Source organism: Symphalangus syndactylus, chromosome 22, assembly GCF_028878055.3.
Source record: "Symphalangus syndactylus isolate Jambi chromosome 22, NHGRI_mSymSyn1-v2.1_pri, whole genome shotgun sequence".
NCBI lineage: Eukaryota > Metazoa > Chordata > Mammalia > Primates > Hylobatidae > Symphalangus > Symphalangus syndactylus.
This window is the reverse complement of record NC_072444.2, coordinates 50,956,516-50,968,533: the sequence shown is the minus strand read 5'-3', so window position 1 is coordinate 50,968,533 and position 12,018 is coordinate 50,956,516. Positions and strand designations below refer to the sequence as shown.

Genomic DNA, 12,018 nt, shown 5'->3' with positions numbered 1-12,018 from the left:
CCCTTATTAAATGGGCCCCATGTAAACACCATTCCCCATAGTTACCTTGTTCTGTATAACCTTTATCACTAGCTAGCATAATGTTTTCTTCCCTTGCTAGGATGTAAGCTTCTTCTAAAAAAAAAAATTTTTAAAAATTTTTGTAAAGATAGGGTCTTGCTGTGTTATCCAGGCTAGTCTTGGAACGCCTGGCCTTAAGTGATCCTCCTGCCTTGGCTTCCCAAAGTGCTGGGATTGTAGGCATGAGCCACCATGCCTGGCTGTTTTTTTCTTTAATCGAATATGAGCTGCTTGAAGGCAGGGGCTTACCTGTTTTGTTTTCCTGTTTAGTTGCTTAGAACAGTGCCTGGCACATAGTAAGTGTTCTATTAATGTTTGTTCAATAAACCAACCTCAGTGATAGAGTGCATGTAGTCCCAGCTACTCAGGAGGCTGAGGTGGGAGGATTGCTTAAGGCCAGGAGTTTGAGGCTGTTGGCACTGTGATCACACCTGTGAATAGCCACTGAATTCCAGCCTGGGCAACATAGTGAGACTCCCATCTCTTAAAAAAAATTGTTGAATAAATCAAATTAGGAATAGTATTTGAAACAGACCTTTAATTTTAAAACAAATTCATCCCTGAAGGAAGTTAAGATCATTCCCAATCATAAATTTTTAGTGAGAATTCTTGCCCTGTTTGGGACAAGATATTGAAGTAATAAGGGCTTCTAGTGTCCTCTCCTAAGATTAACCCATGAATGATCATAAAACTTAAGATAGAAAAATTAGCCCCAGGTAAGGAGTGTTGGTACTGGAGTGTGTGTGTGGTAATGGTTGCTGCAGTCTGGCTTAGGGGGCTGCTACTGTGGCTGTGGAAGGATAATTGAGGTAAAAGGCAGTTTGGATGGAGGTCTTATCCCCCTGCTCCAAGTTTGTCTTGATAATTAGTATCTCTTTTAAGGGGTGTGATAGCAATAACTCAGACAGTGGTTGGAAGTGTCTTCAATAATAGCACTGCCTAAAAAATTTCTCACCTCTAAAAATCCTTATCCCTAAAATTCCCTTACCTAAATTTCCTACCCTTCCTCCGCCAAACTCTTAGAGGTCGGTGAATTATATTTAAAAAAATGCCTCCTTCCCAATGCTACTTTCCTTTTTATCTGTGGACAGAGAATGAATTATTAACCTGAGGGAGTTGTTTGTATAATGGAAAGTGATTAACTGTGATTTTCTCCTTGTTAGGGCTCTCCTCCCTAGAATTCTTCTATTCCCCCAGGGATTTCTCAGTGCTAAATGTTGCTGATACAGACTAGAGTCAGGCCTTTCTCTTGTTACACATAATCTAGAGAAAGTAACTCATGTTTCCAAATGAATATGTCCAAAATAAGGAGACAAATGAGCACAAGCACCTCAAAAGTCAAGTAAAAGATAACAAACTGTGTATGTGTGTGTTTTCTTGTTTTATGTTGTTAATATCTTTATGTATATAGTAGAAGCAAAGGCAGATGGAATAAAAAGAAAAGTCTAATATATTTTCTAAAAGATATTAACAACATGAAACAAGAACAAAAACTTACTTAAAAGGACCAAAGGAAAATATTAGGTATAAGAAGTATAATCTATAGAACACATTTGATGGGATGAAATTAGGATCAGTTAACGTGAAGGAGAAATTAGTGAGCTGGAAGATCATATTTAGGAATTCTTTCCATAGGAGGAAAGAAAGGATATAATAGGAAGCATCAAATAAAAATTAAGCAATAAATGAAATTTAAAAGTAGGAGTTCCTTTTTCCCCTAAGATCAGGAACAAGATAAAGATATCTGCTGATGTTGAACAGAATGTTCAACATAGTACTGGAACTTCTGTCCAGAGCAGTTCAGCAGAAAAAAGAAATGCATCCAAATGGGAAGGGAAGAAATAAAATTATCTCTGTTTAAGATGACGTAATCTGATATGTGGAAAACCAAAGATTTTGCGGAAAAAAAAAAAAAACCTTTCGGTGCTAATAAGTTAGCAATGATCTGAAAACAAAATTAAGAAAACAATTTCATTTATAATAGCATCTAAGAGAATAAAATGCTTAGGAATAAATTTAACCAAGGAGGCAAAGGACTTGCAGTATAAAACACTGCTGAGAGGAATGAAAGAACATGTAAATAAGTAGGAAGATATCCCACGTTCAAGAATTTGGAGACTTAATCTTGTTAAGAAGACAGTACTACCCAGAGTGATCCATAGATTAAATGCAATTCCTATCAAAATCCCAATGATGTTATTTGCAGAAATAGAAAAACCCATTCCAAAATCCATATGGAATCTGAAGGGAACCCAAATAGAGCCAAAACAATCTTGAAAAGGAAGAAGAAAATTAGAGGACTCACAGTTCTGATTTATCTCAAAAGTTACTATGAAACTACAGAATCAAAAACAGTGTGGGGCTGGGTGTGATGACTCACACCTGTAATTCCAGTGCTTTGGGTGGCTGAGGCAGGAGGATTGCTTGAGACCAGGAGTTCAAGACCAGGCTGGGCAACATAGCAAGACCCCATCTCTACAAAAGAAAAAAAAAGCAGTGTGGTACTGGCAATACAGACAGACATTGACCAATGGAATAGAATAGAGAGACTAGAAACAAACACTTGTAAATATGGTAAAATGATTTTTGACAAGGGTGCCAAAACCACTCAGTGGAGAAAAGACAGTCTTTTCAACAAATGGTGATGAGAAAACTGGATACCCACATGGAAAAGAAAGGAGCCAGACCTTTTCCTTATACCATATACGAAAATTAATGTAAAGATGGCTCAAAGACATGGAGAGCTAAAACTATAAAACTCTTAGAAGAAAACAGGGAAAAAATCTTCATGACATTAGATATGGCAGTGATTTTATAGGATATGGTAACAAAAGCACAGGCAGCACAACAAATAAGTTGGACTTCATCAAAACTTTTGTGTATTAAAGGACACTGCCAAGAGAGTAAAAAGACAACCCACAGAATGTGAGAAAATATTTGCGAATCAGATATATGATAAGAGATTAATATCCAGAATATATAAAGAACTCCTACAACTCAGCAACAACAAAAAGCCAATTCGAAAATAGCCATAGAACTTATACATTTATCCAAAGAAAATATATAAATGGCTAATAAACACATTAAAATATTTTCAACATCACTAATCAGAACAGAAATTTGAGTCAGAGCAACAGTGAGAGAGACAACAGTGAGAGATACCTATCAAGTGGCTGTTTTTAAAAAGTAAAAGAGAAAGTAACAAATGTTGGCAAGGATGTGGAGAAACTGGAATTGTTATACACTTTTAGAGGGAATGTAAAATAGTGTTGCTGCTGTAGAAAACAGTTTGACAGTTTCTCAAAAAGTTAAACATATGGCTGGGTGCAGTGGCTCACGCCTGTAATCCCAGCACTTTGGGATGCTTGAGGCCAAGAGTTCGAGACCAGCCTGGCCAACATGGTAAAACCCTATCTCTACTAAAAATACAAAAATTAGCCTGGCATGGTTGTGCACCTTAGTCCCAGCTACTTGGAAGGCTGAGGCATGAGAATCGCTTGAACCCTGGGGGTGGAGATTGCAGTGAGCCTAGATCACACCTTTGCACTCTAGCCTGGGTGACAGAGTGAGACTGTATCTCAGAAAAAATAAAAAGTAAATAGCTAAACACAGAATTAGCATATGACCCAGCACTTTTACTCCTAGGTGTATACCAGGAAGAGTTGAAAGCAGGAACTCAAACAGATACTTACACACCAGTGTTCATGGCAGCATTATTCCAAACTGAAAAGGTGGAAAAATCCCAAATGTATATCAACACTTGAAGAAGTAAAATGATATTTATATGCAATGGAATATTTTTCAGCTTTAAAAAGGAATGAAATTTTGATATATTTTGCAATACGGATGAACCTTGAAAATACTATGAGTGAAATAAGCCAGAAACAAGAGGACAAATATTGTTACAATTCTACTTATGTGAGATACATGGGGTAGGCAAATTCTTAGAGACAAAGTATTAATGGGAGAGAGGTTACTAGGGGTAATGGTGAGGGTAAGTGGGGGATGATTTTTTTTAATAGGTATAGTGTTTCTGATTGGGATAGTGACAAGTTCTGGAAATGGACAGTGGTGACAGTTGTACAACATGGTGAATATTTTCAATGGCACTGAATTTTATACTTAAAAATAGTTAAAATGGCAAATTTTGTTATACTTTAAAAAAAGAAGTGAGGCTGATGTCTGTGAAGTTGGGTGAATGTACTGGAAATTCCCAATGTGGTTGGAGAACTTAGGCATTGAAAGTAATTTTGTGGCCAGGCGCGATGGCTCACACCTGTAATCCCAGCACTTTGGGAGGCCGAGTTGGGCGGATCACCTGAGGTCGGGAGTTTGAGACCAGCCTGACCAACATGAAGAAATCCCATCTCTACTAAAAATACAAAATTAGCCGGGTGTGGTGGCACATGCCTGTAATCCCAGCTACTCGGGAGGCTGAGGCAGGAGAATCGCTTGAACCCAGGAAGCAGAGGTTGCAGTGAGCCGAGATCGCGCCATTGCACTCCAACCTGGTCAACAAGAGTGAAACTCTGTCTCAAAAAAAAAGAAAGTAATTTTGTGAATAAGCTAGAAGAAGTTGTTTAAGAAGTGGGGTATCTGACTTACTGATCTCAGGTGACATTCCAGGTGAAATCTAGATCAGGTATGTATTCCTCAGTGAATTTGAACTTGGAAGAAACAGCAAAATTCAAATTCTAGCCTCATCATTGTTTTAAATGTAATTTTGTCATATTACTAAAGCTTTCTGAACTTTTGTCTGTATTTTATATATATATATATTTAAATGGATAAGTAATTTATGCTAAAAAATGGCAGCACTGAAGTAGGAAACTTAAAATGACAAAGGAGAAATATTTGAGAAAACAGTAGAGGTTGACGTCTAGAATTAAAGAAATATGAAGATCTCAGGTTGAGGAGGTCCATATAGAATACAATATGATTAAGAAAAACTCATACTTGTACATAGTACAGTGAAATTAAAGAGTCTAAAAGTGAACAAGTAACATTACGAAGAAACAAAATTGAGATTGACATCACACTTACCAATAGCAGTGTTGACTGCAAGAAGATAATGGAATTTTTTTTTGAGTATTGGAGAAAGTATTGAAAGAAACTGAACCTTGACATTTCTACCCATCCAACTGTCATTCGAGTGAGGGCATGATTAAAATATTCTCAAATATAGAAGGCCAAGGCCTTAGAAGATAAGCCATACAAAAGCCACATGGGAAACATTTTTGGAGAAAGAACTCAAATGAGCATGTGCTAATCTAGCAGATGCTACAAGACATGCAGTGTACACGTGTAAGACATGTACATTTTTGAAATACCCAAGTAGAAGTTGTTGTCTTTAAAAAGTTAGCTAAGAATAAAAAAGAAAAAATAGAAGTATGTCTATAAAACTTGATGGGAATTGGGCGGAGGGGAGATTAGAGGACATGAAGGCATGGTCAAGTTCTTGTCTTGATGAAAGGAAATAATAGATGACAAATTTACTTATCTAAAAAAGCAAAGGACAAGTTGAAATAATAAACAGGTCAGTTAAAAGGCAGAGATTGATACGATAAACTATATGTTCATTTTTTAATAGGAAATACTATAAATCACAATTTAGAATTCTACAGATGGGAGAGGCGTGGATGAGCAATTATGAAAATTGAGGATCCCAACAATGCTTTTGCTTATGTGGATTATACCTACCAATAGTTACAGTATTAGAAATTAAAACTGAAAAAATTTTAAATATTTATTGATTAACTGATTAATAAATAATTGATTGTCTATTAATATAGCAACAACATACCCCTTTTATGTTAACATAATATAAAATATATAAAAATAACTGTTTTCTAAAACAACAAAGAGCTTAGAAAAGTGGCATTGTTTTAAGCGCTTTTGCAAATCTGTTTAATGTCTGCTTTAATAGAAGGTACTTGGATTCTCTTATCTGCTTCTACGTTTACTGTGTTGCAATGTGTTGTTTTGTTTCAGGTATATGAGAAACCTAGGACCTCATGAATCTTTTGAAAGAGTCTTGGAAACCCTCGGTGATCTTGAGACCACATTTTGAGAACTGCTTTTTCCATACAAAATTTCTTTGCTATTTATTACCCTACGATTTGATGTCTTCTGCATCATCACAGTACTTTTCTTATGATCTTGTATTCCCTCCTACCTCCCAGTTTTATTATTTCTTATCTCACATTCTCTTCCAGTTTGACTGATTCTTCTCCATCAAGCCTTCATTGATTATTCTAGTTTCTGTCTCTTCTCTAAAATCTGTTTGCAAGTATAGTTTCACATATTTTGTACTAAAGTACTCTTAAGTTTTTTGTGTTTTCTTTTTCTGATGACATTATGGCCCTTTTAAAGTAGGGACTCTAAAAATTGATGACAACACAAGAATTTATCCTTACACACAAATATTTGTATCTCAAAATAGGTAATTTTTGTTGGTTGATTGGAAGTAACACTCTCCAGGAAAACATAGAGATCACAAATTTGTTTTTGGCCTTAAGTGATTTATTAGAAAACTATAATGTCTTATCCATTAGCTGCCACATGCTAATACTTTTGGTATTGCAAGTCCTCCTTTCTTCAAGAGATCTTGTATAACTAAAACTTTCTTTTGTTCAGTCTTGTTGATCTTATAAACCATTTATTGATTTACTTATTTTCTTGCCATTTCAGAAAAAAGCCAAAGGACAAGAGTTGTTTGATCAGATTATGTACCACCTGGACCTTATTGAAAGCGACTATTTTGGTCTGAGATTTATGGATTCAGCACAAGTAGCAGTGAGTAACTGTTTTTTGGAAGTTTTAGCATAAGGAGAAGAAACAGGAAATTTCAGATGATATACTAATTGCTATAGGGCTTTATATTCTTGATGTGTTATTGTGATACAAAGCTTTGACACTGCTCCCTCCCCCCACCCCCTTGCTTTAGCATCACCTGAAGTACTTGTTTTAAAAAATGTGAGTTCTGGTCCTAATTTCCTAACCTGAATTACAAGAACAAAAGTTTCCAGGATGGGGCTCCAGAATCTTTGTTTTTAATAACTATTGACTTGATTGTTGGGCACACGAGAATTTGAGAAACACTGTGTACTGGAAAGAATGCTAGAATGGGAGTTTCGTGGGCTCTTGGGTAAACAATAGTAGTTTTTAATTTGCAAATTAAGGTGAGTAGACTAGGATATCTCTAAGTTCCCTTTCAGATCTGTGATTCTGTATCTATAAATAGTGGTACTTTGGCATGCATTTCTGACGAGAGAACAGCATATACATAATAGAGTAGAAAGTTGGAGGCTATTCAAATAACTAATTACTATATTAGGATTTTACTGGAGGATGCTTGAAAGAAAGTGGCAGATGAAAACATTGGGAGGTGGTTTAGTGGTTATATCATTCAAACTGAATGCCCAAGGTATTAAATAATAAATTGGCAATATTTACTCTCAAATAATTGGGATTAGGTAGTCTTTAAGCAGGGAGGTTATATTTTCCTTCAGGAAGTTTTATGTAGAGATATGTAGGATTTGGAATGGGCAGAGATTGAAGTCAGGGAAAGTTATTACAAATACTTTAGGATAAAAGTAATATTAAGGCCTGGACAGTAGGAGGCAGAGGAAGAGACCACAGATGATAAGGATATCATGGCATTAAGCCTTTTTTTCTAGAAGTGTGTGTGTGTGTGTGTGTGTGTGTGTGTGTGTTTGGAGGGGAACTCCTAGCTGGCTTTATAAAGCATCTGGGCTAAGTTTACAGCTGTTAATAATTTTAGCTGTCATTTTTTTGTGACAGCCCTTCCCATCATGCCTCCAAATTAAGTAACCATGAGCATTTGGCAGCAGGGTATTGGTTAGGCAAATTTTGGTGCATCCTTGCAATTAATACTATGCAGCTCATTAAAAATAGCTGTTTTTGGCCATGCATGGTGGCTCACGCCTGTAATCCCAGCACTTTGGGAGACTGAAGCGGGAGGATTACGTGAGGTCAGGAGTTCGATACCAGCCTGTCCAACATGGCAAAACCCTCTCTCTACTAAAAATACAAAAATTAGCCGGGCATGGTGGCGTGCCCCTGTAGTCCCAGCTACTCAGGAGGCTAAGGTGGGAGAATCGCTTGAACCCGGGAGGCAGAGGTTGCAGTGAGCTGAGATTGCACCACTACACTCCAGCTTGGGTGACAGAGCGAGACCCTGTCTCAAAAAAACCAAAACAAAAAGGTGATTTTTATTAAAAAAAAAAATAGCTGGGCGTGGCGGTGCATGCCTATAGTTCCAGCTAGCTGGGAGACTGAGGCGAGAGGATCCCTTGAGCCCAGGAACTTGGAGTTGGAGGCTGCAGTGAGCTGTGATTGCATCACTGCACTCCTAACCTGGGTGACAAAGTGTGAGACCCTATTTCTAAAACAAAACAAAATGGTGATTTTTAAGTATTAATATGCTAATTGATATGGAGTGGTAGAAGTAGTCATAAAGGATTATAAAGCAGTATAATTGAATTTTTCTATTTTTTAAAAAAATCTGGGCCAGGAGCAGTGGCTCATGCCTATAATCCCAGCACTTTGGGAGGCTGAGGAGGATCACTTGAGGCCATGAGTTTGAGACCAGCCTGGGCAATATTGCAAGACCCTGTCTCTACAAAAATAAAAAAATTAGCTAGGCATGGTGGTGTATGCCTGTAGTCCTGGCTACTTGGGAGGTGGGAGGATCGTATGAGCCCAGGAGTTCAAGGTTGCAGTGAGCTATGATCATGCCACTTGCACTCTAGTCTGGGTAACAGAGCAAGACCCTGTCTCTTAAAAAAAAAAAAAAAAAAAGATATATGGCAATGCATATACATGAAAAAATTGTGAAACTATTTTTCATAGTTTCAGAGTTTCCGATCTCTTGGTGATGTTAGTGTAGGAGATGTTTCTTTTATTTTTCTTTCTAATGTTCTTAATTCTCTTTTATTAGACTAAATTCACTAATGGGCAAAACTCACTAATGGCAGGGAATTAGTCTTACGTACCTCTGTCCAGCAGGTGGTAGGCACACAAAACATTTGTTGAATTTAATTCTGGACTTCCGTTTAGTTTGATAAAATCTTGGTTGCCTATTAATTTTAATATCATTCAGCTTTCACTTCTAGAATAATAGTAAAGCCTTACAATCAGATGAATAAACAGATGATATTAAGGATAGACAATCTATGACTTCCTGTTTATTGAGGCAGTGTGAGGGAAAAGAAGGCAAAAGTATGCCAAAGTTAGGTTTGAGGTACTTAATATTTAAGTAATTGTGGAAAGAAACATGCAATCATTACTAAGTTGTATTATTAGCTCTTTGCTAATATCAGCAATTACTGAATTCCATATTGATATTTTTTCTCTCATTTGATACACATAAAGTGCCTTTCTTGTCATAATAATAAATTTTTGGTAAAGCCAGGATTAGGATATTTAATCTCTACGCTTTAGTTCTGGTTTATTCCTTCCAGTAATCAGAAATCTAGGCATTAAAATTAAACTTATAGGCTTATCCTTACTTCATTTTATTTTTGCTTCACTAACCACTCTAAACTATGAGTTGAACTGGAAGAAGAGTTAGTAGATTAAAGATACTAAAAATGAACTCCAGATGAGCTCAACTTTTCATGTTCTTACTCACTTGATTCCATGAGTCTCATGACAAAAACAAACAATCAGCTTGTTGTGTGGCCATATTCAACCTCAGAATGAAATGAAACCAAAGTGGGGTGAGGGGCAGCGTAAAAAGCGACCAAGGAATTACATGCTATAATTTCACCTTCAGCATATGGCATGTCCATATATATAAAGTTAATGTGCCAAATTTTAGTTTATTGGTCACTATAGATCAGTCCAAAACGTCTGTGACTGTAGAATTATGGAGTCATCATGGAGATAATCAAAGTTAGTAAATGGATGAAGCTAAAGTTCACTTTTCTTCTTATATAGACATATAATCTGAACTCTGTTTTTTAAATTGTTTACGTTTTATTAGACTGGGTTGTTTTATGTTCATGTACAAATATTTAATTTCATAGTTGAAACAATCTCATGTTTACAGAAAGTTGCAAGGATGGTATAAATAACCATTTTTCTGGGACCATGTGAGAGAGAGTTATAGTTAAGATGTCCAATCATGCCTGAATTCTTTAGTGTGTGTTTCCTGTAAGCAAGCACACTTCATAACTCAATGCAGCCATCAAAACCAGGAAATTAACACAATGATAGTACCACCATCTTGTCTCCTTAGACTGTATTCAGATAATGCTAATTGTTCCTAGTATGTTCTTATACTGGTATGTTCTTAGTATGCTCTTATACCCAAAAGATCCTGCAGAATCATGCTTTGCATATTTTTTCTTTTTTTAAAATTTTTATTATTATACTTTAAGTTTTAGGATACATGTGCACAACGTGCAGGTTTGTTACATATGTATACATGTGACATGTTGGTATGCTGCATCCATTAACTTGTCATTTACATTAGGTATATCTCCTAATGCTATCCCTCCCCCGTCCCCCACCCCACGACAGGCCCCAGTATGTGATGTTCGCCTTCCCAAGTGTTCTCATTGTTCAGTTCCCACCTGTGAGTGAGAACATGCATTGTTTGGTTTTCTGTCCTTGCGATAGTTTGCTGAGAATGATGGTTTCCAGCTTCATCCATGTTCCTACAAAGGACATGAACTCATCCTTTTTTATGGCTGTATAGTATTCCTTGGTGTATATGTGCCACATTTTCTTAATCCAGTCTATCATTGATGGGCATTTGGATTGGTTCCAAGTCTTTGCTATTGTGAATAGTGCCACAATAAATATATGTGTGCGTGTGTCTTTATAGCAGCATGATTTATAATCCTTTGGATATATACTCAGTAATGGGATGGCTGGGTCAAATGGTATTTCTAGTTCTAGATCCTTGAGGAATCGCCACACTGTCTTCCACAATGGTTGAACTAGTTTACAGTCCCACCAACAGTGTAAAAGTGTTCCTGTTTCTCCACATCCTGTCCAGCACCTGTTGTTTCCTGACTTTTTAATGATGGCCATTCTAACTGGTGTGAGATGGTTTCTCATTGTGGTTTTGATTTACGTTTCTCTGATGGCCAGTGATGATCAGCATTTTTTCATGTGTCTGTTGGCTGCATAAATGTCTTCTTTTGAGAAGTGTCTGTTCATATCCTTCGCCCACTTTTTGATGGGGTTGTTTGATTTTTTTCTTGTAAATTTGTTTAAGTTCTTTATAGATTCTGTATATTAGCCCTTTGTCAGATGGGTAGATTGCAAAAATTTTCTCCCATTCTGTAGGTTGCCTGTTCACTCTGATGGTAGTTTCTTTTGCTGTGCAGAAGCTCTTTAGTTTAATTAGATCCCATTTGTCAATTTTGGCTTTTGTTGCCATTGCTTTTGGTGTTTTAGACATGAAGTCCTTGCCCATGCCTATGTCCTGAATGGTATAGACTAGGTTTTCTTCAAAGGTTTTTATGGTTTTAGGTCTAACGTTTAAGTCTTTAATCCGTCTTGAATTAATTTTTGTATAAGGTGTAAAGAAGGGATCCAGTTTCAGCTTTCTACATAGGGCTAGCCAGTTTTCCCAGCACCATTTATTAAAGAGGCAATCCTTTCCCCATTTCTTGTTTTTATCAGGTTTGTCAAAGATCAGATGGTTGTAGATGTGTGATTTATTTCTGAAGGCTCTGTTCTGTTCCATTGGTCTATATCTCTGTTTTGGTACCAGTACCATGCTGTTTTGGTTACTGTAGCCTTGTAGTATAGTTTGAAGTCAGGTAGCGTGATGCCTCCAGCTTTGTTCTTTTGGCTTAGGATTGTCTTGGCAATGTGGGCTCTTTTTTGGTTCCATATGAACTTTAAAGTAGTTTTTTCCAATTCTGTGAAGAAAGTCATTGGTAGCTTGATGGGGATGGCATTGAATCTATAAATTAC

General features: G+C 36.7%; 1 protein-coding gene across 6 annotated transcripts in view; it reads left to right on the top strand.

Moving 5' to 3' along the window:
• The window catches only part of EPB41L5 (erythrocyte membrane protein band 4.1 like 5), a 174,966-nt gene that overhangs the window by 19,964 nt on the left and 142,984 nt on the right, over positions 1-12,018 (top strand). For all 6 annotated transcript variants that reach the window (XM_055261069.2, XM_055261067.2, XM_055261068.2 and 3 more), the window contains exon 3: positions 6,751-6,855. In XM_055261069.2, the coding sequence (XP_055117044.1) occupies positions 6,751-6,855 (105 nt within the window). The remainder of the gene's footprint in view (positions 1-6,750; positions 6,856-12,018) is intronic.